At 36.1% G+C, this 21,666-nt stretch overlaps 1 protein-coding gene across 1 annotated transcript in view; it reads right to left on the reverse strand.

The window, feature by feature from the left end:
* The window catches only part of Tnks2 (tankyrase 2), an 81,492-nt gene that overhangs the window by 14,144 nt on the left and 45,682 nt on the right, over positions 1-21,666 (reverse strand). The window contains exons 14-22 of the mRNA XM_004632061.2: positions 20,192-20,337; positions 19,201-19,366; positions 15,301-15,520; positions 12,608-12,717; positions 11,772-11,960; positions 9,407-9,659; positions 7,088-7,170; positions 5,255-5,375; positions 2,715-2,812 (exon numbers count right to left, since the gene is read on the reverse strand). Of these exons, the coding sequence (XP_004632118.1) occupies positions 2,715-2,812; positions 5,255-5,375; positions 7,088-7,170; positions 9,407-9,659; positions 11,772-11,960; positions 12,608-12,717; positions 15,301-15,520; positions 19,201-19,366; positions 20,192-20,337 (1,386 nt within the window). The remainder of the gene's footprint in view (positions 1-2,714; positions 2,813-5,254; positions 5,376-7,087; positions 7,171-9,406; positions 9,660-11,771; positions 11,961-12,607; positions 12,718-15,300; positions 15,521-19,200; positions 19,367-20,191; positions 20,338-21,666) is intronic.

The raw sequence follows: 21,666 nt of genomic DNA on the forward strand, positions 1-21,666 counted from the left end.
AACTGTCTCACTGATATTTGTTTCTCAATAAAATAAAAAAACAAAACCAAAAACAAGTGTCAAAATGGGCTTTGGACATACCTTTATGTTCTGTCTACTGGTTTTGTATGTATTTAACTGAGCACCACAGAGGGTCCAACAGACCCACACCACTTTCAGGATTTATTTTTTAAAAAAAGGTTTTAGTTTGATTTTTCTGGTAGAAGTAGCACAGTTCAGTAACAGTGGCACTTGAAAAACCACATTTGCAGGTTTTAGGAGTCAAAGAAAGAATCACCGGATTACTCATACGTGAAGATGATTCATTGAGGTAAAATATATGCTTTCATAAAAGAAGGATGGTGTAGGTGTATGATGATGATGATGATGACTTTGATATTGGTCATGTGACCCAAAGTCCCTGTGACAGGAACTGATACAGACACAGGGAACGCAGATCTCCTTGATTAAGATGAAGAAAACAGCAATGTGAATACATATTTGAGTAGTGAAAATTTTGCAAAAGACACCAAAAGGAATAATCCAGCATTAGGTCCATAAATATAATGCAGGCTTTGGGAGAGGTGAAACATAATTAAACAAAATGCCAGCACTGTCATTCAGTGTTGGAAACTGTACTAGACAAAAGGCTGTAAGGTATTGTGAAATACAAAGGCTGAAATGAAAGTAGCATGTTCTATATGCACCAACAGCCTTACTTAAAAATATATTATGACACCTCTCTAGCTGAACTAAAAACTCACAGGTCTGCTGTACTTAACACACATGAATAGCAAGAATGTAAAAGACTTGTGAAAAAGCGATGAGTCAAAATATGGCATAAGAACTTATGCCCTTGTAGTTGCAAAGACTTATTACTTTCACTTTAGACATTCATTCTGGAACTCAGCCATCAAGTCCTTATTTGTATAGTAATAAACCAAATGATGTGAACAGTCTTGTTGCTTGCTCCCATCACCCAAACTAATTATAATGTGACATTCCACAGTTGGTTTATAATTTCCAATTAATGTTATTTTGCTAACAGAGCACAAGTGGACCAGCATAGGAACTGCACACAGAAACAAAGCAGAAATTCCAAATGAAATGTTGCAATTTCAAAACAGAATTGTACAGGACAGTTTTCAAATTTCAGAAAGACGTACCATTGGCCTCGTATATGGCAAAGAAAAGCAAACTGGTACTGTGATGTTAATTTTTTTACCATGACTGAAATATTGACAAGGTAATTTTGCCAAAATGGAAGCCTGAAATGTAAACTTTCAATAACTAAAGAGGAAGTAGAGTAAGTGTTGTATGGTGAGTTATGCAGCAACTACAATGTCATCTGAAACACAAAAAGCATTTGGCCAATGGTTATGGTTTACTCAGTCCTAATTGTGTAGCATTAAGTTTGATGCTTTACAAAGAAAATAAGAAGTAAAAGATAACACATTTTCTTAGAGGATTGGGACTGGAGCTCATAGATCATTCATAGCAGAGGAAAAACAAAATGTTTCCCTTCAGGAAACTACACAAAAAGCTTATGGAGCACAATGGTGAGCTGACAGATGAATAGGAAGGTGCAGCATCACAAAGACCTACTATGACAACAAGAAAACAAAAAAGATATCAATTACGCCCTACAAAAAAAGTACAAGAAAACAAAACATGTTATTAGTTAAGTGAGACCTCTGCATAGAACATCTAGCTATCATGTGTGAAGACTGTCTTGAGGGCAACAGTTGAAACAAAGCTTATTTCTGTCATACAAGTTTTTATTTTTGGTGTTATCATTTAGGTTTTTTTTCTGCACTAGGAAATCTTTTAGATTTTGTAAGCAAGTAAACAGCTGATACGAAAATGTTGATGTCTATTCTAAACACTCATTACATATTTGATTCTATATCCTGTTGACATTTTATTTCCTTGTCCAGTGCATGTTGTATAATTTATTAGGATGCCCCAGACAAAACAGGAAGAGAGGTGCTAAGGCTGCCACATAGGAATGTTAAGCACACATATTGTCAAGTGTTAAATGGACAGTGTGCTTGGATCACAGTTGTCATGTGTAAAAACTGCCTTAGGGGACCGGGGAGATGGCTCAGTGGAATAAGCGCTTCTGTAGCAAGCGGAAGGGCCTGAGTTCAATCCCCGGTTCCACAAAAAAAAAAAAAAAAACAACAAAAAGCCAAAAACTGCCTTAGGTGTGACAGTTGAAGCAAAACTCATTTTTGTGGTAGAATCCTACTGGTATTTTCATTACAGCTATGAGCCAAGAGGAAATACAATCTATGGGATCACTATTGTACATGTAGCCTGTCTTTGACCAAAACAGCATTATTGTGTATTTTTATATAGTTTAAGATGGTCTATAGCTTAACACAGTAAAATGCAGTCTCTAGTATATCTCGTTTACTATAACTTAGGATGTTTAACTTGAATCTAAATCTTTACAATTAATTTCTAACTTACAACAAATTTAGGAGATAGAGCAAATTTAATGACACAATGACTAAACATCCAAGAACAGAAAAAAAAAAAAAAAAAAAAAAAAAAGAATTGTGTCAGTACTAACTGTAGTGCACCAAGTAACTAGAATTAAGGTTTACTGATGGAGTGTACTCTAAATTTTAAAACCATACTGCATGTTATCTGGCAACGTGCATAAAATTTAGGAGTTGAACGACCAATAAATTCAGCTAATCTTTTTTGTTTAGGGAATGCAAACGTACCTCTTCCTCCACAGACTGAAACTCTTTATCGTCAGGAGACAAATCTATGAGAATTGTTCCACTACCAGAGTTGTTCAAAGTCAAATATGGGTTAAGACCTATGAAACGAAATTTGAAATTAAAACCATTTGCCAGTAAAACACTAATCTGATTTATCTGATGCTTACTACCAACATTTAAAAACAGTTCATTTTGGAATAGTTCAGATTTACAGGATGACTGAAAGCACAGAGGGTTCCAGGATATTATTCACCCAACATCCCCTTCGGTTACACACCACTGTATTTACATTCACCTTGAATACTACAATTTTCCCCATTAATGTCCCTTTTTCCTTCCACGAGCAAAACTAGGACACCAGACTGGACTTAAGACTATTAATTTTGACCTGACAAATATTAAGGGTTTTGTAACAATATTTCAGAAAATTTCACTCCTTTTTATCTCCTGTTCTTAATGTGCTTATAACGCATTTGTTTCTTGAAATTAGTTTTTACTTTTTTTAAGTACTAGGGATTGAATCCAAGGCCTTATATATTCTAGGCAAGTGTTCTATCACAAAACTGTACCTCAACCCCTTTTAAAATTTTTTATTTTGAAACAAGGTTACATGATTTTCCTAGACTAGGTTCCAATTTATCTTGGCTTAGCCTCCTGAGAAGCTGGAATTATGGGGGTGCACTACCACACTGTTTCTGTCCTGTAACTTCACAAGGCTGCTAAAGCTCTACTGTTTTTTCAGGTAGGAGGCCACTAGTGCTGGGCTAATGCACGAGAGGATGACCACTGCAGATTAAGAGCACTATTATATTATAGGAGCACTATTATCAAGTTGCATTCTTTTTTTTTTTTTTTTTTTTTTTGCTTCGAATGCCTTCAGGGCAGGTTTGGCTGGCTGGAGTTGTGGGGACTGAACCACAGCAACCTGAGCCTGACTGCTTTGTTGAAGACAAGTTGCATTCTGAAGTCTTAGTGGAATGCTTGATTAAAATGTGTGTAGGAGTTATGAAGATCATATAGTATATTATAGAATAAAGACCAACAAATGCTTCATTAAAGCATCTGCAATCTACCGAAGATGTTTATCAGTATGGAAAGATTAATAGTAATATAGTGACAATGCACTGAATAGTCAACAAAATGAGACTTCCAGGTGACTGGCACAGGCAGCTACTGGTTCCTCTTTGCAAATTAGGCTTTGGCATAGGATCTGGGCTTCAAGTGAAGATGAAGATGGTGGTAATTTTAGGTAGGAACATGACCCTTTCTTTGGAAAAGATGAAACAATTCTGTGTCAGGACTGTTTCTCCCCCATCTAGAAATGCTCCACCCTTCAGGAAATGGAAATATTAGTAAAATTATAGGACTAGAGATGACAAGAAGTATCACTGCCATGTGGGAGTAGTGTGTCTATTTCTGTCGTTCTTTCCAGAGACTCTCAATGCAGTCATAACAACTAGGATGTATTTACTTATACAAACACAATCTGCTTTTCATTTTGTAGTAAAACTTTTTCCTGAAAGACCCCTGTTATCCCAGTACTCTATCATAACTGTTATCATATCATGGTGGAAGTTCACAACTAGGTTTTAGTTTCTTTTTCATCTTCTATGCTATTCATATTATACCTGAATTTTCCAGGGAATTAGGTTTTCACTTCTTTTATCTTATAAAATTTTAAACTTGTACTATTCTGCCCTAGCCTCTACAAGGAAAGGAAAGCACACTTACCTTTAATTGACCATATCCTACAATACCACTTTAAGGCATTCTTTGGCATGAATCATATTTTTAGAGGTATTTTTATTTCTTTAGGAGCGGATTCTATCCTGACTAGTACATATTTCCTAAAAATCTCTTCACTTTTGCTAATGAAGGTTTCTCTTCAAACAGCTTACAGGGTCACGACTTCAATTATAGGATACTTTCTGGTCTCATGGTAAACTACTCCCTTAGTTTAACAATAAATCAAAAGTTTTAAACAATTCGGCCTTTAATGCCAAGACACCAAATATAGGAAGTTGAGTGAACACAATTTTCAATTTCTTTATCACTAACTTTAAAGAGGAATAAAATTATCATCAAACTTTAATTTCAATTACAATCTTGTTCATTTCCAATATTTTCATTCCAGGTGTTTAGAACTTCAGCTATGTAAGAGATGTACTACATGATTTTAAGGGCTAGCCTAATATTTAGTCATTATCTATTAGTGTAAGAAATGAGACATTCAAGTTTCAGCTCTTTTAGAATTGTAACATTTTAGAGCTAAACTAATTTCAGAAATTATCTAACTTTTCCATTTCCAGAAGTTAAAGTAAGCCTCACACTTTTGAATGGCCTTGACATTTTACTTAGGTTCATGTAGTCAATACCAACAGCTCAGGAAGTTTAACTAGTAGCAGAGGCCTTGATCTCAGGTTTCCCCAATCTTCCTTAGTGTTCTTCTGATACTCTCAGACTTTTAAACAATCATTTAGCATACTCATGGTTGCCTTTGTGTAAACTTACTAACAACAGCAATTATTAAAACAAAATACCTTGCTGTCCAGAAATAAGTCTTTCAACTCCTTTAATTAGTTTGTGTCTGTGACCATATGCATTGATTCCAATCTCCTTCAGCTCCTTGTGCCCCATTTCGACTAATACATCCAAAGTGATCTTACAAAAGAGGACAAAACTATTTAGAATGATTAATCATTTGATGGACAAACATATATTAGATTTTGCATACTATATTAGGTTCATACATCAAATTATTTAGAATAGTTTAGATAGGAAAAAAAAAACTCCTTTGTTAAGCTGAAGTTAACTAAAAAAAGAACAGAAAAATAGAAAGTCAAGTCATGAATGCACTTTCAAATTAACCCTACTCAGGTACAATAGTATTTCATCGTTTTCATTATACTTCCAACCCCCAATCCAATCTGTTTGTGTTTGTTGTTTTCAATAGTTTCTTTAGTTTGAATTATGCTAAATGGTACTTTTACATCACTGTTCAAATTCACTCTTTCACTTAAAATATATTTTCCACTTTGTGAAATTAAACCTTTCATTTATTTTTTTTGGGTGGTATCAGGGATCGAATTCAGGACCTTGCGCTTGCCAGGCAAACACTTATTCCACTGTGCTGCCTCCCCAGCCAACCTTTTTGATCCTGTTTTATTTATATACCTTCTATGGAGTTATACCTAAGTAGATAAGTTCTTAAGTAATTTTTTCCTTCTCTGAATATTTAAAATCTATGCAAACTTTAATTCTTTGTATATTCTTGTTCTTGTTCCATTAACTATGCTGATGTCTCCTCTGGATTCAAGTCCATAGCAACTATGTATATTTTCTGGATAAGAACAACAAAATAATCACTAAGTAGCTAGGCACAGTGATGCAAGACTGTAATTCCAGCATTCAGAGGCAGGAGGATGGCTGTAAGTTTGAGGCCAGGCTGAACTGCACAATGAGACCCTGTCTCAAAAACAAACAACAAATCAGTAAACGTATTCTGAGAGAATACCTTCAACTAAAACCACCTGAAAAGCTCAGATCTGTGGCTAGCATATCCACATCTACCTTCCAATAACAGCTAGTGACCTATCATGATAGCAACTGACAAAACAACTGAATTAAAGAGAGCTCAAGGTTAACTTATTTAAAGGACTAAGATAAACTTGACATTCAATAGGACTGTGAATTTGGCTCAGCAGCAGAATGCTTGCCTAGCGAGCTGGAAGGCCTGGGTTCAGTTCTCAGTACCAAAACCAAAAAATAAACCTCCCCTGAAAAACAATTCAATCCTGGGCGTGCTGTGCATGTGCCTGCACCTGCCCCACCCCAGGCATGCTGAGACAGCAACTGAGATTGGGAGTGGTGGCATAAGCCTGTAATCCCAGAACTTGGTAGGCTGAAAACAGGAGAATCACTACAAGTCTGATCTACGTAGTGAGGTCCTGTAGACCTTGTCCTAAATACATTAAAAAACATATATATCTATATATATAATATACATATCATATATATTAAAATTAAAAAAGATCAAAAACAAGGCAACTGCAAATTTGACATTCAAGAAATTGAATATATTACTATATGAGAGTCAGTTTTTTATAATCTAATAAATTAAGTGGGAATTCCAAGATAAACCCAAAGTAGATGAAGGACTGTTGTCTAATATCTTAAAAAGCAGAGCTGGGAGTCTTAACTCTGAGGGAGAACACATGATAAGCATGGACAAGTCCCCAGTGCCAAACACAAACAATCTAAAAAATATACCCCCGTCAGTAGCTTACAAGGTGCAAGGGAGTTCAAGTGTGCCCTAAATTTTCTTTTGAGTCTTGATGAAACATAAAACCAAGCAATACAATTCATTTACTCACCTGTTCTCTCTCAAATATATCCATTAAGTGCTCAAGTCCAAGATTCCTTACAAACTGAGTTATGCTAAAATCTACTCCTGGAACTGGAAGAGAAAATACAAAACAAAATTTCACAACAGAATATGTGTTAACACTGTAACAAAGTTACATTTACGTGAAGAAAATAATGAGGCAAAATATATTAACAGCCACCTAGCACAGAATACTGAATGTAATACCAAGTTACAAATAGAACAGGTGCAGCAGCAGCAGCAGCAGATCCTGGTAATTTCTGCTACTGGGGGTCTGAGTTTGAAGTAATCTAGAAAGACAATGCCCCCCCCCCAAAAAAAAAAACCCCACAAAATAAAAAATCAAGCATGGCCATCACAGGCCAGCACTCTAGGAGTCTGAGTGTGACTGAAAGGTTGAGTCCACGTGAGTAACTTTGCAAAAACCTGTTTTAACCACTCGAGTGTCACTCAGGCAGCACATCTGTTTATGTACTGGCTACCTTGAGCACTGTTTGGGTAGATGCAACTTCAATTAGTCAACTTTTGTACAGAATAAATGTGGTAAAATTGTTTTTATATCTTATATTATCTTATCCCCCAAATTTAAAAACAATTGAAAAATGGGCATGTGAGATGAATACATACTTCTTAAAGAAGTATAAACATGAAATATATGAAAAATGTTCAACATCACAGGTCATTTGAGAGAGACACAAATTAAAACAATACTGAGATTCTATTGCACTCTAGAAAGAATGATTATTATCAAGAATCAACCAATGATAAACCCTGGTAGGAATGTAGGGAGTATACACTAGTGAAATCACTGTGGAAATGAGTGTCTAGATTCCTCAAAAAACTAGGAGTATAGCTCTCATTTGACTCAGCTATTCCTGGTATCATCTCAAAAGAATTAAAAGCATCATATTGTGATATATGCACACCCATGTTTATAGCAGCACAGGTTGCAATAACTAAATCTTGGAAACAACTCAAATGCCCATCAACTGATGAATGTATAAAAATAATGTTTTTTTAAAAAAAAAAATACAATGGAGTACTACTTGGCCCAAACAAAGGCTAATATAAAACTTGAGACATTTGTAGCTAAATTTTGGTTGGACTTTTGAGACCACACACTTTAAGTGAAATAGATCAGACATACCTATATAAATATCATATTGTCTTGTGTGAGAAACGGAAAGAGGATATAACCCAAATGTACAACAGAAATTGTGAAATATGAAGAAACTGTTCAAAAGGAAAACGGCAGAGTGGAGTGCGGGAAAGGAGGGAAAAGAAAAAAATGAGACAAAAAAGACAAAATGGAGGGCTGGTCAGATAGCTCAGTGGACTACAGCACCTGCTTAGGCAAGTGCAGGGACCACAGTTTGATCCCTGGCACCACAGTCCCACGGGGTGCACCAAGCCAGCCAGAGTCTGAGTTTGGTGGCACACACCCATAATCCCAGCACTGGGGAGGCTGAAAACAGGAGGATCACTACGAGTCCCAGCTAGTAGTGGGACCCTGTAACAGAAGAAGCAGAAGTAGCAGCAGCAGCAGCTGAAGAAGATGAAGAAGACGAAGAAGACAATGTCAACGAAGACGTACATGAAGATGAAGATGATGAAGGAGATGAAGACGAAGAAGATGAATAAGACAAAGAAGGGGCCGGGGAGATGGCTCAGTAGAATAAGCGCTTCCCTGGCAAGTGCAAGGGTCTGAGTTCAATCCCCGGTTCTGCCAAGAAAAAAAAAAAAAAAAAAGACGAAGAAGATGAAGACAAAGACGAAGAGGACAATGATGAAGGACAAAATGCGAAAAAAGCTCTGTTAATAAGAAGGGAAGTGGGGTTGAAAGGAGGGGAGTGAAACAGGAAAAAAAGAATCAATATGGATCACATACAGGTTCAAATTTCCTATGAATGTGATCGTGTGCATCTAAATTGTACAAATAAACTTAATTAAAAAATAAATCAGTTGCATATCTTTCATGATGTAAGTGCCTTTACAAACATGTTTATGAAAAAAGTTTCATATCATTGCATGGAGTCAGGTGAATCCTGACTGGTAAGGTTTGTATCTAAAGTGCAAGTTAGTAGCCCAAGATTGACTATGCTTTCAACATAGGAGGAGAAAGTTTTATTAGGACTTCTATTAATAATGTAAAGAAAATTACAAAAGGCTAAAACCTTTATGCCATATAAATTACTGTGATAGTAGCTATACTAATAAATAAGGTTAAAAAAAGGAATTCCTAGCATTCTCAAAGACAAATATAGTGCTGCTATTTCAGCAAAAAAGTTACTTTTACAGAATATCTTACCTTCCTTCCTTTCTAAACTGGAAGCACCCTCCGTTCCACTTGAGCTAACTACTGAAGACAGTTCAGAAAAACTCCCAGATAAGTTGTCAAGACTGCTGGCTGCAGAAAGGCTTGACGGGCTGGATGGACCTGAGGACAGAGAATCTGCAGTGGCTCCAGGGCTTCTCACACCATTGAGCACCTGAGGTTTGTAACACGAAGGCAGAGCAGATGGGGGCATGGCTGCTGTCAGGAGAGCACTGACATCGTCCGCCTAGAGGATGTTTAGGAGAGGAAACCTGTTATAAGTAACTTTTTAAATCTTTTATACCTAATAGAATACAGTTAAAAATAAGACAAAACCCAGCAAATGTGTACTAGAACCATTATAACACTAATACTTGATTGCTTTATCTTAAAAGTGAAGCAAACAGATGCTTAAACTTACAAAACGTAATTCAGAACATCTCTTTTAGATTTTGTACAACAAAAATAAAACTTAAATGTGCCAAGCATGAACAAAATTGTAATTTTGATACCACCATTGAAAAGGACTAAAATGATTCAGAAATATCAATTTCTTTTTTGATTTTTTTAGACAGGGTCTTGCTATATTGTTTAGACTGGCCTCAAACTCATTATATAGCCTAGCCTGGCCTTGAACTTGTGGCAATCCTCCTGTCTCAGTCTCCCAAGTGCTGGAATTATAGGTGTGCGCCACCATACCTGACAGAAATATCAATTGTAAAAGGTCAGAGTTATTACCCTCAGCAATTCAAGCTATAGAGAACTGAAAAAATGTGTTTATAGTTCTTGGAAAATACTCAGTTATATATTTGTTCCTCAAAATCAGGCCGAAATTTTTTTAGTTAAAAAAAATGTTCAGGCCAGGGAGATAGCTCAGTAGAATAAGCGCTTGCCTGGCCAAAAAAAAAAAAAAAAAATTCATTTTCGTAAAATGTCAGAATAGGAAAAAAATCTCAATGTACTGATACAATTACTTTTACTAGTAATGAATAACAATTTTTCACAATGCTCAATTGAGCTAATTTTAGCACAAAGCCAGTCTGTTTTCATGGCTAGTCATTTACAGTACCTACTCCATTCCTATTTCTTTCTTCCCCTCAATCTGTGCATTCTATGACACTCCTAGTTTGTGTATGTGTCTGTAATAATGGTATCATTAAAGGGATCTTTTTTATGTGCCTGATACCACGCCAAGGACTTTAAGTATACCACCTTACTTAATTTTCTATTGACTGGCTATGTTTTTTTCTCTTATACATATGGATCTAAGAGAGGCAACTTGTAAGATTATACAAGTGTAAGTAGCAGTGTAGAAATTCTAGACCAGGTCTGTCTGACGCTAAAGCTCATTTATGTTCTCCAAAGCATTTTGTTTCACTGTCACTGATTGTATCTGATAAATTAAGGTAGGGTGGGATGAATTCTAAAAGTTTACTTTTAAGGCAGTTTGGACTGCAAAGACATGTCCCTGAAGACAAAAATGCTATCAGTATGGTTAGGTTGTCAACCAGCTGAGAAAAAAAAAAGAAAAAAAAAAAAAAAATCAATGAAACTAAATGCAGCCAAAGTAAGCTTAGGCAGACGCAGGAGATGCTCAATCCCTGGCTTGCAGTGTAGGCTCCACCCCTGAGGCACACTGAGACAATGTTGAGACTGGGTGTGGTGGTATGTGCCTGTAATCCCAGTAGTTGGGAGGGTTAAAACAGGAGGATCACTATGAGTCCAATCTGTGTAGTGAGACCCTGTACTAAATAAAAAAATAAAAAGTAAATCGGTTTCTCACTGTAGTTTGAACAAGGAAATTTTTCTCAGTAGAAAGGAGTTTATAGAACAGACTCCTTCCTTTTATCATTTTCCTTTACTGCTCTGGTCAACGTCCTAAGTGGCAGAGGTAACAAAGCAGAAGCGAAAAGTAAAACAAAGGCGCCTACATGAGTTTAGTGGAAGGCTAAGAAGGAAAAAAATAACAGGCTTACTGAAAAGGAGTCTATGCTAGTGGGCTTGGTGGTTGGTTATATCCCAAGGGCAATGTTCCTAGTTGGGCAAGCTGAAGATCTATAATGTATCTACTATTTTGTACTACATAGATTGTAACAGTCTCCAGAGGACCTGTGTCTGTTTTGGTTCTTAACAGGACCAAATGTAAACAATTGCAGTGTTATTTTCCCTACTATTTCCATAAGTAGTTAGGACATGATAACTGATTCATAAACTCTATTATTTACAAACAAAGACATTCTATATTTAAGATTGGGCTAATCATCTAGATTCTTACCATATTCATTGAAGCCATATGTCCATCAAGTGAATTTAAAGGGTCAGGAAAGCATTGAGATTTTTCAAAAAGGGGATCACTTACTGAAACCAAATCTAAAGGCGTTTGTCCTTCCTGATTTTTAAGAGTAGGATCAGCTCCATGGGCCAATAATAAAGCACAAAGCTGTGTCCGGCCCTTTTGGGCTGCTTCATGCAAAGGTGTGAAAGCCCATTTGTCCGTTGCATTGACACATGCATTATACTTTATTAGTAAAGCTGCTACATCCACATGCTGGAAAAAAAAATATTCTTGTTACAGTCTGAAATATTTTACCCTAGTTCAGTTCTTAAGAGTCTAGCTCTGTACCTACTTCTGTATTTTTAAATTTATTCTGAAAATAAATATTAAAGCTGTTTCTACCGTTATAAGTAGTTGCTTAAAACTTAAGGAGTAGATATTTCCAAAAAACCCTACAAAACAGTTAATGATTCTCCTGCCTCAGTCTCCCGAGTGCTGGGATTACGGGCATACTTCACTATGATCAACACTAACATACCTTTAATGATTTCTAATTTACATGGATAACTACTGAAAATCAATTTATAAACTAGCAGCATTCTTCGATTTTCCAAACTATACTACTGATAACAGTTAATACTGATAATAACATTCAGGGATGTTATTGAGAATAGACTTCAATCTATAGATTCTTATAAAAAGTTTTTAACCTGGGAACCAGCAACTAAAATCACCAATATCTCGCTGAAAATAATACACAGATGCTAAGGAAGATAATGAAATAAATGACAACATACTTAACAGAACTAAAACTTAGAAAGTTTTTTTAAGATGAAAGTCAAACTTCCATATAAATTTTGATATTTACTTTTACACTGGAAACTCCAGATTTTTTAAGTAGATAACACAGAAGAACTTACCCCATAAGATGCTGCATTATGTAAAGGAATAAGACCTCCTTTGTCTTGGGCATTCACATCAGCTCCATGTTGTAACAAATATTCTGCAACTTCTAAGTTATTATAACCAGCTAATTTAGGAAAGAAGTAACATTACTTTCATTTACAGATTTTAAAATTTCACATGTAATAGTTATATGTATCTGTAAAGATTAGGTATCACTGAAAATTTTTTTTTTTATATAAACCTGAAATTCTGTAGTCTATGAAAAACTAATCTGGGAAAAAATTTCCCCTGGCTTTAAAAGTTGGAAGTCTGGATGACAGCAATTGGTTGTGAAGACTCCCAAATTATACTGACTGATTCGCTTCTATCTTTCTATTTTAAATCAAAGTCCCTGCTTTTATAGTTGTTACAACTTCCTAAACTCAGGTCCATGGCCTCAAGAGCCACAAGTAGACAGGCACCTAATCATACAGGAGTAAATAGCTCAAAAAGTCTGGCAGAGAAACCTGGGTTCCCAAAGGCATGAAGCAAAGCTTAGTGTTTTGGGAATATGGTATAATTTCCCAACTAATGTGCTGTCAGCTGTCTTAGGAAGTACTGTTATAATAAAGCCTACATGACACATGAAGGTAGGAGGAAAAATGTGGAACTGAACTTTGCCAATATAGACACTTAAAATCTGAAAGTGGTTCAAACTATTTTTTTTCCTTTTAATTTTATTTTTATCAGTACATGTTTGGAGTACATAATGATTGCATTCATCATGGTGAGTCGGTACATGTAAACAGCATTTAAATTCTTTTCAATCTTCTCTCTTAAAACATTCACAGTTTTATTTTTTAAAAAATTTATTTATTTGGGGCTGGTGAGATGGCTCAGTGGTCTAAAGCACCTACTTAGAACAAGCTAAGCTAAGCTAAGCAAAGCACAGGGACTGCGGTTCGATCCCCCAGCACCACATGCCAGCCAGCCCCGCCCCCTGGTGGGCTGAGCTGGCCACACACACACACACAAAATAAATAAAAAATAAAAATATTTAAAAAAAAATTTATTTATTTGATACAGGGTCTTGTTATGTAGTTGACTCATAGTGATCCTCCTGTTTCAGCCTCCCCAGTGCTGGGATTACACATATGCACTATCATGACTGGTTTCAGTGGCCAGTATGGTGTGCCCAGTGGGTTATGGCACTGGTGCCCAGGTCGCTGTGATTACCAGGCAGGTGCTTAGACTGCCGAGCTAGCTCCCCAGCCCTTAGTTTTGATAGTTTTTATCTTTTTGCTGAAAAATCTAAAGCATAAGAATTTCAAAAGACCAAGTAAGAAAAACAAAGCTAGCACAAATGATAGTGGGATCCAAACTTATATGAAGTGAGAATTTAAAGATAAAAATCACATAAAATCTGTGTGTCATGTGGTGAGAATTAAATCCAGAGCCTCATGGATGCCAGGCAAATGCTCTACCCACTGAGCTACCTACCCCACCTAACTATCCTTTAAACATTATCAATATACTACAAGACTACAATGAATTAAGAACAGATTTTCATCTCCTATATTATACAAAGTAGCAGACACAACTGCATTAGTTTTTCTTTAGTTTGAAACCATATTTAGTTGACTCTGCCTCATACATAACTCCCTAACAACCACAATGCAGCTAAAAAGGCTATACTGGACTGGAGAGATTTCTTCATGGTCTAAGTGCCTGCCTGGCAAGTACAAGGACCCAGGTTCCATCCCCGGTACCGAATTCAGTGCTGAGTGCACTGTGCTGGCCCCCGAAACTGGGCACAGCAGTGCATGCCTGTAATCCCAGCACTGGGGAGGCTGAGACAGGACGAGTCCAAGCTGTGTAGCAAGACTTATATGAAATAAAAGATTTTTGAACGAGGATATACTGAAACTACACTTTCGTATACCTGCACTAAAAACAACCACCCTCTGTGCCAATTCTGAGTAGAAACTTAAAATAAATGTTATGGTCTAAACGGTGTTCCCTTGGAGTTATACTACAAACTCTAGTACCTTAAAACTGTGAATATATTTGGAATGGGGCCTTTTAAAAGGTAACTAAGTTAAAATGAAGTCCTTAAGGTAGGTGTTATTCTAAAACTGAGCAGGGTTCAGAGACCTGCTGATGCTTCAATCAGATTTTTAGTCCCTAGATCTATGAGAAAACAAATTTCTGTTGCTTAAAGTAGAGTTCTTTGTTATGGCAGGTCTCGCAAAGCAAAAAAAAAAAAAAAAAAAAAAAAAAAAAAACCCAAAAAAACAAATTGGTAAGAGGTTTATGTAACTTTTGAAAGGCCAAAAATATGCTGGCTGCCTATACCTAGCATCTATCATTAAGAATGAAAAGCTTGAGCTTCTCATGAGGAAGGCTGGGTACAGCAGGCTTATTTTGCAAAACACATACCGAAGATGATTAGGCCATAGTGATCTGGAATAAAAGATCCCAAATCACATGGCTATTGGCAGCACCTGTTTCAATTCTTTTTACTGAATGTAACAAACTCAGTATTAAGATGACTTACAACTTAGGTAACAGCATGAAGTATGGTTGCCCCGCACAAATATGCTGAAGAGTACAATGGTGATATTAGAAGATATTTTATTTTGAATACTTCTAGTTCAGTTACAGGAAGCTCAGGTAAAATGAATTTTAGATGCCACCGGCCTAAATTTGTAAAACTTCACTCACTTACCTGCTAAATGTAAAGGTGTAGAATGTCGGCCTTGAGTATCTCGGCAATTCACATTATCAGGTGATGACAATTTCTTCACTCTGGCTAAACAACCCTTTTTCGCAGCATCTAATAAAGCTGCATCTCCTCTAAGTAGATCCTGAATATCTGTATCTCCATCTTTAACAAGATCCAAAGGAGTATTCCCATCCCTGTTTTTCTTTGTAGGATCTGCACCATGCTGGGCATGAAAAAAAAAAGAAAGGAAGAGCTGGCTAAGGTATTCTCTTTGCCATGAGATCACCATCAATAACCCTCTCTCAAAAAATCATTTTATACGGAGATTATGTTAAAGGTCTATATGATCACAATTTTTAACTTATATACAGAAAATTACAATAAAAAGTTTATAGTGGGAATTAAGAATTACTAGGGCTTATAATTCATTAATCAAAAAGTGTGAAGTATATTCAAAATCTGGTAACTACCATGAAGGCAACATCATGCAATGTATTAATTATTGTAACTCTCCTACTAACCTGTTTCAAGATTTTTTGTTTTTGTGTGTGTTTCTTTTTGGCAGAACCTGGGATTGAACTCAGACCCTTGTGCTTGCCAGGGGAGAGCTTATTCCACTGAGCTATCTCCCCGGCCCTATAACCGATTTCAAAATTTATTCTTTTCAGTTTAAAAAATTCTATTCAAAATAAAATAGTATTTTATTAAAAGTAACTTTCATGTATACTCTAGTCTTACTTCATTTAATCTCAGGGACATGTTCTGAGGAAGATATCCATCCTTAAGCAAGTTCACTTTTGTGACAACACAGTAGTGTATTTGATACATAAACCTAGGTAGTATATATGTGTGCCTATGTTTATAGCAGCACAATTTGTGATAGCCAAATCTTGGAAACAACCAAGATGCCCATCACCTGAGGAATGGATGAAAAAGATGTGGTATTTTTATATGATGGAATATTACTCGGCTATTAAGAATGATAAACTGCAAGCCTTTATATTGAAGTGGATGCCACTTGAACATATACTCATAAATGAAATAAACCAGACACACGTGTAAATATCATATAGTTTCCCTAGTATAAGAACTCAAAAGAAGAAATACAAATAGAAAGGTATAATTCAAGTAAAAGGAAAGCAGGATCTCGAGGACTAATCGAGAGAGGGAAAGGAAAAGAGCTAGGAAACATGACAATGACAAGCCATACAGTTATATGTAGAAGATGGGCAAGGCAATGATCCTGAGACTCTCCAGAAGATTTTTGAATCTAGCAGTTAATTGGAAAGATTCTCACCCTGACTAACTATATATACTGATACCTGTGAACTAAGCAACTGCACTGAAGATGGTAATCTTAATAGCAGTTCCATGCTTGCAGTGCCCGTCATTCTGGTCTTCTGAATATGGGCTGCTTGTCATGACATGCTAGTGCATGTCTGTGCTGTCTCTCGGGTAGATGATTGTTCAAAAAGAAGGGGGTGGTGAATGAAGGCAAGATAGGAAAGGAATAGTGTGGGACTGTCCTGCTTCAAGGTTGTATATGGTTAGATTTTTGGGCTTATGTATAAACATAAGGAGTATGTAATTCTTTATGCCTATGTTTAAAAATATGTTTTAATTTTTAAATGTTTTTTCCTCATATTTTGTAGGTACTTAAAGTTCAACATATCAATACTTGATGAAAAATACCTGTTCCATGTTATGCCTAAGATGTTTGATATTCAGACAGATAGTGAGGTTAAGCTTAACAGCCTAGGCTGTATGGTAATAACAATAAGCTTGTCTTCTGGATGGTCAACAACCTAAGTTTGCAGACCAAAATTAGAGAAAAGGAGGGCCACAAGGAAAGCCAACATGTTGGCCCTAGCCTTCTAAGGTCAACTAAGACTCAGGACATATGAGAACTTGTACTATAATGTCATGTAACTCGGTAGTGTCCCTAATTTTCTGATCAAGGAGATTATGGGGCCAAAGAGGAAAGTGATCAATGATGTAGAGTGTGCCTAGGGAGAGTCACATGGAGAGAGGACATTCTCTTAGGCTTTCACAGAGAGCACAATGGCCAAGCCATGGTCGTGACTCATCCACATGGCTGCACTGACAAAGGATCTACAATCTGAGGTACAGGATCTCAGGATAAATCCTGAGGGGATTTCACTGACCTTATCAGATCCAAAAGCTACAACTCTTGTTGCATAGGTCCTGCTTTACCTTGGTCTTAACCATCCAGCAGAAAAGTATAAAAACGAAATATAAGAAGTAAAGCCATGCTGTTATGTTGAGCTGTAGGGGACTCAGGTCAACAATTTCTGACATTGCCAGTCAAGCGGAATACCCAATACTATTATGGGCTACCGGACTCTTTTAGAACGTTTTGCTGAGTTTACACACCTATAATATTCAAATAACAGAACTTAACAAAAAAAGGGGATACAGATGAATGTCCATTCTGTATCTGTGTATTCAAAGTGGTTAGGATAGATATATAGTTACATTCTCTTAATGAATAGAGTGATTTGTTCTCATGGTGTTTGTAAGTAGGATATCATGTCCGCATCTTGTACAGCAATTAATCACTAGGAAGAATGTATGCAATGTGTTAATTATTGAAACTGTCCTACCAATTTGGTTTGAAACAGTCTCGTTGCTATTTGTTTCTCAATAAAATTATGGAAAAATAATATAAATTAAAAAAAAATAAACCTAGGTAGTATAGTCTATTATGATCATATAATTATAGATTAGTACTCAAAAGCTTTAAACTTGTACAGCACACTGTAGTAACATAAGAACTATAAGGTAACAGTATTTTGTGTATCTAAATATAGAAACACTATAGTAAAACAATTTCCAGCTATAATGCAGTTCATAGAGTGACTGCCACATATGTAGTCCAGTGATGGCAAACGTTTCAGAGACTGAGTACCAAACTGCAACCTCAAACCCACACACTGAGAAGTGCCAACACTACAATTAAACTTAAATACTGGGCCGGGGAGATAGCTTGGTGGTCTAAGCGCCTGCCCGGCAAGCCCAAGGATTTGGGTTTTATCCCTGGTACCACATGCCGTGCTGGTCTCCGAAACTGGGTGTTGTGGTGCACACTTGTAATCCCAGCACTGAAGAGGCTGAGACAGAAGGATCATGACGAGTCTGAGCTGCAAGGTGAAACCTAGTACCAAATACATGTATTTTTTTTAAAAAGAAACCCTGAACACTAAAATTTTAGTTCAGAAAAACACAATAACATGCTTACCACTGATATACTTCATTGTTGACTGAAATGTAATGTAGCATGACTTCTATTTTTTTGGATTTAGTACAGTCTACAGGGTCTACAGGGTCTCACTATGTAGTTTGGACTCGTAGTGATTCTCCTGTTTACAGCCTCCCAAGTGCTGGGATTACAGGCGCACACTACCACACCCAGTCTCAACCACTGTCTCAGTGCATCCTGGAGGCAGGGCCAGGACGGGCCCTGCATCTGCTTAAGAAGGTGCTTTAATCCACTGAGCTATTTAGCCAGCCCTATTTTTGCTTTTCACAATGAACTCTATTCTTTCTTTTTTGCTGTAAAAGACCTATTAATATCTGTATTAAATTAGTACCACCAACTTTGTATTAGATAAAATGCCAAATAAACTAGACTAATATACTATATAACTCATCATGTATATAAGGTTAAATCTCTAAATAAAAAAATCTATAATAATCAAAAATACAGCTATATGTGATAAATATACTTATGCATTAAAAAGTAAATGCTGCGAGGTAGTGACATTTTCTTCTGTAATCTAGTAACAAAACTTGGTACCTCTGTTTCCTACTTTTTCATTAGTTCAAGTTTATATTAAGTTATTTGAAAAATGTTAACATATTTCAAAAAGTACTCGAATATACCTGCAGTAGAAGTTTGCAAATTTCATATTTTCCTTTTGCTGCAGCTTCATGTAAAGGTGTAAATTTCCACAAATCAGCTACATTAACTACTGCTCCATGCTTAACAAGAAGTTCTGCAACTTCATAATGTCCATAAGAACACGCATTGTGCAAAGGTACAAGGCCTCTGAAATGAAAAGTTAAATGAGCAGCAATACTAAATACAATTTAATTTCAATTACTATATATACATAATGAAAGATATTTCTTGACTTGTATGAGGGATTATATTGATTGTACTTTGCAGAATCTAAATGTACTGAAAATATAATTTTTTCAGGGAGAAGGGAAAAAAATTAAAACGGGCAAAATTCAAATTATCTTTAATAAACACTGAAAAATTTAATTAGAAATCATTATCACAATGTTTTTATATCTTTAGCCATCATAATTTGCATGGGTTTTTTTGGACAGGCTTTCACTATATAGTTCTTCTGGCCTTTAACTCATTATATAGCCCAAGCTGGCCTTGAACTCACAGAGATCTTCCTGTCTCAGCTTCCCAAGCGCTGGGATTACAGGCATGCCTCACCATTGTTTGCTGAGTTGTCATAAAACTGTAAGGCATTATGCAGATGAAGTCTAAAAATAAATCCTAATCATTGTGTGGTGTGTGTGTATAGTTACCAAGGATCGAATCTAGGGCTGTGGCCATGCAAGACAAGTATGTATCCTACCACTGTCCCCATCATAAAATCTTAAATGAAATTTTAGTAACTATATTTTTATTTTTATTTTTAATTTTTTTGTGGAACCGGGGATTGAACTCAGACCCTTGCACTTGCTAGGGAAGTGCTTATTCCACTGAACCATCTCGCCAGCCCCTAGTAACTATATTTTTAGCAATTTTAGGAAATAACTCCTTGAAAATAAAGAGAACTACTATCAGAAAAATGATTTCATAAAAAGGCTGATAAAGGTAAAGAGAAGCAGGAAAACTTTTAGTACTTACCCTTTATCTTTAGCATGCACATCAGCTCCATGCTGCAGCAGATATTCTACTACAGACACCCTGTTATACCCAGCTGCAAAATGAAGTGGTGTAGACTGACGCCCTTCAATGTCTCTGCAATTGACACTCTGAACAGTACACAGTTTCTGCAGGATCAAACACAATATACATGTGATGCTACATATTCTTATTTCAACTTACATAGTAGAAAAAACTTGTCTGATTTTTCTTTAATATACTTAAAATATTTTTAATTATTATTTACTGAGAACTCATGTGATTCTCTGATCTACACCTGTATCTTCTACTTTTTTTGTGAAGTCAGTAGGTAAATTTTTATCAGTACTACAACTACAACATAAAAATACCCTGATATAAATACTACTATCATTGTATGGCAAATACAGGTAGAGATCATAGGAGCACCAGTATCACCAAGGGGAATGTTGAAAGTTTAGAATCTGAAACCCCTACTCACTGAATCAGATTAAAGTTTAAGAAGTATTGCTTTAGACCAATGGTTCTCAAACTTTCATGTGCATTGGAATCTCATTTCTAGATTTTAAACTTATTGTGCTTTGAATGGGACTTGAAAATCTGCATTTCTAGCAAGTTTCGAGGTGATGCTGGTGGTCAAGGAATTAGAACAAATAATGTACTATATACAATGAACTAACAGAATGCCACTGGTTATGAACCATCCTTCACAGGACAAAGAAAATGGGTATTCAAATAATTTGTGTTCTTTGGTTCAAATGACCTAGTTGATAAATGCTCACTTCAAAAAACACTCAAGAGTCTGGGGAGATAGCTCAGCAAGCACAAGGGCCTGAGTTCAATCCCCAGTTCCACCAAAAAAAAAAAAAAAAATCCACTAAAACTACGCAAGAATATTTTACATGAAAAATAGCAAGTGTGAGAAAAGGAAAGCAACACAAAATAATAATGCTCAAAGATCAAAAGAATTTCAATATTAGTAACAATTCTACCTTTTTCACTATCACACCTTAAAAGCAGAGAACTCAAAGAGCCAGTACTATTAGTGGTCACAGCTCACTGGTTTAAATTACTAGACCGATAAAACTTTTCTGTACTTCCTAAACAAGAATTTGTTAGATATACAGATGCAAGGTCCTGTTCAAGAGATGATGTTAAAAACTAAACAGTGGGTCTGAAGTTGGACCTCAGGAATCTTTTTAATATGGGTACCAGGTACTTGCTAGTTTGGGTGGTTATCACAGGTTATTCTCCACTCTACTGCTAGTTTAACATGTTTTCTAATAGTAGACGTTCAGTAAATTTCCTCCTCATGGATTAGCACTAAATAAACAACAGTGCACAATTAAATGTTCACTGGGTAATATACAGATATTCTTATCCTGGTGATCCATATGGAGCCACCTGTCTAAAGACAGGAAAGGTACAGAAAGACTGGTGAAGATACATTTCCATCGAGTGATTCAGAATCAGGAAGA

This window comes from Octodon degus, unplaced genomic scaffold, assembly GCF_000260255.1.
Source record: "Octodon degus isolate 3935 unplaced genomic scaffold, OctDeg1.0 scaffold00046, whole genome shotgun sequence".
Classification (NCBI taxonomy): domain Eukaryota; kingdom Metazoa; phylum Chordata; class Mammalia; order Rodentia; family Octodontidae; genus Octodon; species Octodon degus.